This window comes from Choloepus didactylus, chromosome 17 (genome assembly GCF_015220235.1).
Source record: "Choloepus didactylus isolate mChoDid1 chromosome 17, mChoDid1.pri, whole genome shotgun sequence".
NCBI lineage: Eukaryota > Metazoa > Chordata > Mammalia > Pilosa > Megalonychidae > Choloepus > Choloepus didactylus.
In genome coordinates this window covers 213,488-222,917 of record NC_051323.1, presented here as the reverse complement: position 1 = coordinate 222,917, position 9,430 = coordinate 213,488, and the positions used below count along the sequence as shown (strand labels likewise).

General features: G+C 37.2%; 1 protein-coding gene across 1 annotated transcript; it reads left to right on the top strand.

The window, feature by feature from the left end:
- Positions 1 to 2,090: 2,090 nt before the first annotated feature.
- On the top strand, positions 2,091 to 2,827 carry LOC119512866 (protein FAM204A-like). Its single transcript, XM_037807640.1, has one exon. It carries the CDS (start codon positions 2,112 to 2,114, stop codon positions 2,811 to 2,813), a length of 702 nt encoding a protein of 233 aa, XP_037663568.1. The 5' UTR covers positions 2,091 to 2,111; the 3' UTR covers positions 2,814 to 2,827.
- Positions 2,828 to 9,430: the final 6,603 nt, after the last annotated feature.

Genomic DNA, 9,430 nt, shown 5'->3' with positions numbered 1-9,430 from the left:
GCCACATCCATCAAAAATGTTAGCTAGATATTCTGGGTAACCTGCTGCAGCATCTACATCAGCATTTGTTGCTTCACCTTGCACATATGAATATGGCTTCTCTCTTTAAACCTCATGAACCAACTTGTGCTAGAAAGGAAAACCAACATTTCTTCAGCTTTTTCTCCTCTCACGGCCTTCAGGGAATTGAAGAAAGTTTGGAATTTGCTCTGGTTTAGGCTTCAGCCTAAGGGAATATTGTGGCTGGCTTGTGCCACTCTCCTGACCAGTAAAACGTTCTCCATATTAGCAATAAAGCATTTTCACAGTCTTTTAATTTGTGTGTTCACTTGAGTACTATGCTTAATTTCCTACAAGAACTTTCCATTGCATTCACAACTTGCTTAATCATTTGGTTCACAAGGCCTAGATTTCAGCTTATCTCAACATTCAACCAGACTACCTCGATATACTTAATGTCTAGCTTTTGATTTATAGTGGAAGACTTGCAGATCTTCCTTCCACTTGAAAGCCTAAAGGCCATCAGCATGTTATTCATTGGCCTAATTTCAATATTGTGTATTAGTGAATAGGGAGATTCAGGATATAAAGACTAGGAAATGACTGGGATGTAAATGTTTTTATTAAAAGTGAGGGGAAATTGAGAATGCGTGATCATGAGAAGGCATGGAGAAACTTTTATTTATGGAGTAGTCCAGATGGACTAGTGATGAAATCTCAAGATGAAATATGAGTTGGGCCATTTTTTAAATTTTTATGTCTATTTTCAGAGCACTAGGAGAAGAAGTCACTAGAGTAATTTGAAGTCAGTAGGCTAAGATGTCAGAGAAAGTGAGTGTTCTCATTTACTAATGCTGCCAGAATGCTAAATACCAGAAATGGATTGGCTTTTATAATTAGGGGTTTATTTGAGTACATAGTTACAGTCTTAAGACCATAAAGTTTCCAAGGTAAGGCATCAAAAATTGGGTTCCTTCACTGGATGATGGTTAATGTTGTCTGGAAAACCTCTGTTAGCTGGGAAGGCACATGGTTGACATCTGCTCTGGAGTTCTGGTTTCAAAATGGCTTTCTCTCAGGATGTTACTCTCTAGTCTGTAGCAGTTCTTCAAAATATCACTCTTAGCTGCTCTCAGGTTGTGTTTCAAAATGGTGTTCTCCAAAGTGTCTCTTTGTCAGCATCGTGGGGGCAGATTCCAGGCTAGTACCTCCAAAGCATTGGCAAAACTCTGCTTTCAATGGCCATCTTCTACATGTCTCCATAACTTGCACCTCTAGCTCCTTCTGTTTGCCAGCTGTGGATCCAGTGATTTAATTAAGTCCCACCCTGAATGGCTGGGGTAACACCTCCCTGGAAATTATCCAAACAACCATCTTGCCCACATTTGATTGAGTCACATCTCCATGGAAACACTCAATCAATAGATTCCAACTTAATCAACACTAAGATGTCTGCTTCCACAAGAATGCATCAAAGAACATGGCATTTTGAGGGACATAATACATCCAAACTAGCACAGTGAAGAGAAATAAAATTATGAAAATGAGGTCCTGGTTCAATTCCTTAATTCCATATAAGGATTTACTTGTAGGGAGATCAATGGTGATGTAAGCAAGATTCATTTATGAGTAAATCATTGCTTGTCTAAGTATGCCAAAAAACTTGGAAGGTACTAAGTTTAATTGTTCCAGATTCTCTATCTCCATCAACTTTTTCATTTTCTTCATTGGCTGTGACATTTCTTCCTTTCTCAGTTTGTCAAGATAAGAAAAGGAGATCAGTAAGTTGAGAGAAAATTGATTCAGAAGAGGTTATTTTCAAGATGGAACAGATAAAAATGATTTTAGATGATGAGGAGATGGACTGTGAAAAGAGGGAGGGGTCTTAAGATGGCTGCTGGGTGGCCAGTGACTAACTGATGAAGAAACTGACAGTCAGATACACTAAATGATTTCCTCATGTCACTAGTGGGTGGTGGAGTCAAGATTCCAGTTGGAGCCGTTAGATGCCAGAGCCTTTCCTCTTAATAAACTGAGAGAATATTTTGGTGAGGATGTTTCACAGAATCAACAACTGTTGAGACTGAACCAAATCTGCAAAAAAAGAAAAGATGTGGAGTGGGCTGCTACCTCCTGGCCTAAATGAAAGTGATGTTGAGTCAAACTCTGAAGATGAAGCCATAGTAGAGAACTCTGGATTTAACTTACAGGAAGATAAAGAATATCAGGCCACTAGAAAATTAGAAATCTTAGAGTTCCCTACAAATGGACCAAAAACTGAAACAGAGGCAAATGTAAATGCATATGAAGAGTGTCCATCTGGAATTTCATTAAATATGTGGAATAAATTTCAAGAATTGCATAAAAAACATTCAGAACAGGAAAACTCAGCCTCAAGATTCAGGAGGAAAAAAAGAAAACACTCCAGGAAAGATAAATTGAACAATGGAGAGACATCTCATAGTGAACACTTACCAAATGAAATCCAGTGGAAGGAACTCACTCAGTATTTTGGAGTCAATGAAAGGTTTGACCCCCCTGTAAAAAAGAAAAAAATTGAGAAGTCAGGTCTTGAAAAGAGCATAGACCAGGCTGTGGAAGAGTGGAATATTGAGAAAGCCGAGGAACTCAGCAACCAGCTAGCTACTCGAGAGCTTGGTGTAAAAATTGCCAAAGCTGTTGCCTGCCACAATTTTGTAAAAGCCAAGAAGGCTGCTGAAAATTCACAGGTTGTTCAGAAAAAGAAGAAACTTGCATGGGGGTTTGAAGCAAAGAAGAGATGGGAAACCAAAAACAACATGGAATATATGTAACTTGCCAGGGGTCTTGAAGACATTTTCTAGACCTAAGTGCTAAATTTACTGAAAATACTTTGCTGCTTATGTTAAATGTCAGGAAATTGATAAAAGATGAAAGATGCATAAAATTTGGGAGTTGATTATCAAGTCTTTTCAGTCTTTTTCTAAGGGGTTTATCCTATTGAAGTGCATGAAATGGAGCATTCTGTTATTTATATGAGAAATCTAAGCATGTATGCAAGAAAAAATGAAAGGAGCTTTATTATTTACTTGTATAACTTTACAGTATAAAATCAATTTTACTTTTTATCCATTTGGTATAGCATTACCAATGAACTCCTTGTACTTTTGTGTCTGTACTGGTTTAACTGTACTTATTCTAGAATTTTTGTTTTTAAGATTGTTATTTGTTTATAATGGATTAGTAATAAGTGCAAGAAAGTCTCAGTTGATGCTGTTTTTACAAATGACTTTATAATCACCTTAATTTATAAAATTATTGACTCTATTAGAGGCAGTAGAATTGATATGTCACAGTCATTTGGTAAAATCAATTGATTAATTTTCATGTAAATCCAGATAAAATATTTCAATAAAGAAAAGGACAGACTTGTATTTGGAGGGTGATTTAAATTCAGCTCTGCCTGGAAATGTCTTCCTAAATATCTCTCTCAGCTGTGTCATTCTTTAAATAAATTATGAGATGGTTCTTAGATGAGAACACTGTATTAAGCAGACAGTTATAACTCAGGACAATTTAACTTTGCACTTTCTAAGAACATGGTTTGATTGTGTTTATTCCTCTTCCCTGTTGCTCCTTAAAAGATGGAATAGATTAATCAGGACAAAGAGAGGACTGATAGCATGAGACATAGTCTTCAGTAGTTGTGCATTTCAGTCCTAACTGGAAGGGGCTTTGAGAAATCATAGCACAAGCCAGCAAGCAGGTTGTGATTTCTTTGGCAGTCCCGTGGTATTTTGGCAACCTCCTGGTCTTAGTGCTCAACAGAGGTGAAGAACTGCTTGTCATGGGTTTCCTCAGTTCACCTTTCCCTCAGCCTTCTTCAGAGGTTCTATTGTCTAGCTAACATGAACTTTCTCTGGGTTGATAAAATAAATTCAGGAACATATAAAATGAGTCATGATTATAATTATTACTATTTTATTATTTTGGACTTATAATAGTAATAACATACTAATTGATGGCATGTTTAATGTTTCTGTGTTCTGGAATAAGTGAATAACTGATTGCTATTTAAGAGACCAAAACTCACATCTTGTTTCCATTTTAGTTTTGAGAAAAACCAGAATTGAGAAAATAAAATTTTACAGAATTCATCATGAAAAAAAAAAAAAAAAGGGAGGGATTTCTTGTATAGAAGACTAACTTTTTGATGAAGATGAAGATCCAAGATGGCTGGAAAGGTGGAGGCTGGGCTCACTTTTTCCCAGAAAAAGAACTAGGGGACAGGCCAAAATTGCCTGCAATAATGGAACTGGGACTCTGGAGATTGGGGGAAGGGTTCTGCAAAACCCAAGAAAATGCAGAACAGAGAGGTGCAGAAGCTGTGATGAGGTCATGAGTAACTTCTTCAGACATTGCTCCTGAATCCTATCCCCCACCCTGAGGACAGAAAGAATCTGTTTCTCCAGCTTCTGTTTCTTTGCAACTCCAGACTGAATGGGCAGCAGAGGTCCATTCTACAAGGGACAAGATGGGATACGATCTACTGTGGTATGAGACCTTGGCCAAAAAATTGGATTTTTTGGGAACACTGGCAGCTTTAACCCACCCCACATGGCTGGCTAGGCCATCCTCTGGTGCCAATAGCTAAAAATAGCCTGCCTTCATAGGGCTGAGCAGTATAGTTATTGTTGAGCTCCATCTGCTTGCAGGGGAGGAAAGTTCACCCCCAGGGAGACATCTAAAATGCTTTTTGGGTGAAGTGGGACATATGATTGCAGACCAGGAAAGTGCACACTTGGGGAGCAGAATAAAGGACATTTAGGCATCTTACCAAATTTTTCCCTGGGACTCTGAGGAACTGGAACAAGCCTCCCTTGTGGCTCCCTGTCCCAGTTCTAGTTGGATAATACTGATGAAAGAAGTGACAAAGAAGAGCATTCACAAAAAAACAATCAACAACAAAAGCTTTGACAAGAGAGAATCTGGCCATCAAAGTAAAGTCAGCAAGTTAATACTATTCTCAGCCTGAGCAAAAAATTATGAAACACATCAAGAGACAAGAAATGTCACCCAGTCAAAGAAACAAATCAAAAGTCAGAGGAGACACAAAATCTGGAAGAATTAATCAAAGGTGTTCAAACAAGTCTCCTAAACAAATTCAACAAGGTGGCTAAAGAGATATAGGATATTAAGCAGACACTGGGTGAGCACAAAGAAGAATTTGAAAGCATGCAAAGATAAATAAAAGATGTTATGTGAAATAAAGGCACACTAAGTGAAATTTAAAATACACTAGTACACAACAGCAGATTTGAAGAGGCAGAAGAAAGGATCAGTGAGCTAGAAGACAGAGCATATGAAGTCAAACAGACAGGAAAATACATTGAGAGAAAATGGGAAAAATTGAGCAGGGTCTCTTGAAATTGATTGTGCATACAAAGTGTACAAAGTTTTACTTCATGGGTTTCCCAAAAGGAGAAAAATAGGGAAAGGGAGCAGACGGAAAACTTGACCAAATAATAGCTGAAAACTTCCATATGCTTATAAACGGCATTTACATCCAGGTCCAAGGAGAACAACCAAATGAAATAAATATGAATAGACCTACTCCAAGATGCATAATAATCTGAATGTCAAATGCCAAAAAGAAAGAGAGAATTCTGTAAGAAGAGAAAAGCAATTCATTATGAGCAAGGGGTTCCCAATGACTAAGCACCAATTTCACATCAGAAACCATAGTGGCAAGAAGACAATTGCATATATTCAAGGTATTGAAAGAAAAATGTTGCCAGCCAAGATTTCTCTATACCAAAAACTGTTCTTCAAAAATGAGGTAGAGTTTAATATATTCAATACTAAGCAGTACCTGAGAGAGCTCACTAGTAAGAATGCTCTGCTATAAGAAATATTTAGATTATACTTTCAGGCTGAAAGGAAAGGACAGGAAAGAGACCCTTGAAGGAGAGTGTAAAAATTGAGATTATTGGTAAGTGTAATTAAAGGGTAAAAAAAGAGGCAAAATAAGGTGTGACACCTAAATGGCAAAGGATGAAATAGTGGAAGTAAGTACTACCATTACAGCAATAACATTGAATGTTAATGGACTAAGCTACTCAAAAGACACAGAATGGTTGTATGGATTAAAAAATATGAGCCATCTATATGCAGTGTACAAAAGGTTCACCTCAGACCCAAGCATACAATTTGGTTAAATGTGAAAGCTGGATAGATATTCCAGGCAACCCACACATAAAAAAACCTGGGTAGGTATACTAATATCAGAAAAATTGAACTTTAAATGCAAAGTTTTTAATAAGAGATTAAAAGGACACTATATATTAATAAAAGGGGCAATCCACAAAGAAGAAATAGCAACCATAAATATATGCATCTAAGGAGGGATAGACTAGCAAAACTGAAGTGAGTAATGGCTGGATCTACAATAGTTGTTTGAGACTACAATAAAACTTTCAGATCAATAGATAGAAAGTCTAGACAGAAGATCAATAAGGAAATAGAGAAGTTGAATAATTTGATAAATGAACTAGATCCAACAGACCTATACAAAACAATGCACCGTAAGACATCAGGATATACATTCTTCTCAATTGCTCATGGATCATTATCCAGCATAGACTACATGTTGGGTCAAACAACAGGTCTTAAGAAATTTGAAAAGATTATAATCATACAAAGCTCTTTCTCTGATCATAATGGAATTTAGCTGGAATTCAACAACAGGAATAAGACTGGAAAATTCACAAATTTATGGAGGTTAAACAACACACTCAAACAAGTGTGTCAAAGAGGAATTTGCATGGGAAAACTGATAGCTCAAGATGAATCAAAACAAGAATATAAGAGAACAAAATGCATGGGATGTCATGAAGGGAGTGTTGAGAGGGAAATATATACCCTAAATGCCTACATATAATAGGAAGAAATTGCTGAAAGCAAACACCTAATTACACTAGTTACCTGGCGGAATTGGAAAAAGAATAGCAAATACCTGATTGTGGTGATAAATGTACAACTTTATGATGATACCATGAACAACTGATTGTACACTGTGGATAAATGTATGGTATGTGAATATAACTCTATAAAATTGTAGGAAAATATATATATAGGAGTAAAAGTGTTGGAGAAAACATGGTGAGAGGGATGATGCCTCACCAATATGGACTAACTACAATGTGTAAACTCAGAATTGAATCTTAGAACATAGCCTAACGTGGACACAATAATTGTAATAGTCCCTAGATTGTAAGTTCTTACAGCAGTTAACTCTATCCCTGAATTGTAAGGCCTGTCTCTAAACTTTGAGATGCTGATCCCCTAGCGTATAACCTGATTGGTCTCTGGAACAACGCATATCTCTGAGACACCTGAAACTCAGAGCTAGAGCTCGGCAGATATGGATGTCAGTATTAGTGCATACAGCCACTGTCAAAAAAAAAAAAAAAAAGCTGAAAAAGAGCCCAGACTTCAATTAGTGATATGAATGAAGCAGGTCTGGTTAAGACCAGGGCAAGCCAGGCCAAAGGGTAAAGGTTGAAACTGATTGTGTTTTAAAACTTCAACTTTCATATGAGACCAAGGGAATAGATATCTATTTGGTACAGGATCTAAATTTTCTAAATGGTACAACTCTACAGTTGATATGTTCAAACACCACAATTGCATGGAACTTTGAATAGGAAGTGAGATACGGTAGGTTAATATAGGCTGGAGTGAAATAGTGACACATCCTAGAGTAATTTGGGCAGATAATAAAAAATATATTTACAGCCTCTCCCTCCCCAGCCCTGAGGATCTGGGGGAAGGTGCGGATGTGTTGGACATCCTCACCTGGACTAGTGTTGATGTTGTCACAAACATTGGGACTGGCGGTTTGATGTGCTGAGCCCTCGAGCATGGGACTTGCCCTTAATGAAGCTCATTACTGCAAAGGAGAGTCTAAAGTTGTATGTAATGGTGCCTAAGAGTCTCCCCCTGAGTACCTCTTTGTTGCTCACATGTGGCCCTCTCTCTCTCTAACTGAGCCATCTCGACAGGTGAACTCGCTGCCCTCCCCCCTACGTGGGACCCGACTCCCAGGGGTGTAAATCTCCCTGGCAACGCAGAGTATGACTCCCGGGGATGAATGTGGACCTGGCATCGTGGGACTGAGAGTATCTTCTTGACCAAAAGGGGGATGCAAAATGAGACAAAATAGTTTCAGTGGCTGAGAGATTCCAAATGGAGTCGAGAGGTCACTCTGGTGGACATTCTTATGCACTATATAGATAACACCTCTTAGGCTTTAATGTATTGGAATAGCTAGAAGTAAATACCTGAAACTACCAAACTCCAACCCAGCAGTCTGGACTCCTGAAGACAATTATATAATAATGTAGATTACAGGGGGTGACAGTGTGATTGTGAAGACCTTGTGGATCACACCCCCTTTTATCTAGTGTATGGATGAGTGGAGGAATGGGGATAAAAACTAAAGGACAAATGGGGTGGGATGGGGGGATGATTTGGGTGTTCTTTTTTCACTTTTATTTTTTATTCTTGTTCTGGTTCTTTCTGATGTAAGGAAAATGTTCAGAGATAGATTGTGGTGATGAACACATAACTATGTTATTATACTGTGGACAGTGGATTGTATATCATGGATGATTGTATGGTGTGTGAATGTATTTCAATAAAACTGAATTTAATTAAAAAAAAAAAAAGAATAGCAAATACCAAAGAAAACAGAAAGAAAAAAATAAAGATTTGAGTAGGAAAAAAAAGAAATTGAGAACAAAAAACAGTGGAGAGAATGAACAAAACCAAAAGTTGGCTCTTTGAAAAGAAAACAAAATTGCAAAGCCCTGAGACTGACAAAAAAAGAGAAGATGCAAATAGATGAAATCAGTAATTAGAAAGGAACATTACTAATGACCCACAGAAATAAAGGGATCAAAATAGGATACTATGAACAAACTCTATGCAAACAAACTAGAAAACTTAGATGAAATAGACAGAGTTCTAGAAACACACAAACTACACTGACTTCAGAAGAAATAGAATAAATCAAACCAATCACCAGAGGCTGAAACAGTCATCTAAAACTTCACAACAAAAAAAGCACAGGATCAGATGACTCCACAGGTGACTTCTATCAATTACTACAAGAAGAATTAAAACCAATCATGCTAAAACACTTTCAGAAAACTGAAGGGGAGAAATCATTACCTAATTCATTCTATGAAGCCAACATCACCCTAATACCAAAACAAGAAAGATACTACAAGTAAAGACTATTACAGACCAAACTCTATAATAAATATGGATGCAAAAACAATCACCAAAATACTTTCAAATCAAATTTAACTGCACATTAAAATAACCATACATCATAATCAAGTGAGTTTTATTCCAGGTATACAAGGTAAACAAAAGATAATCAATG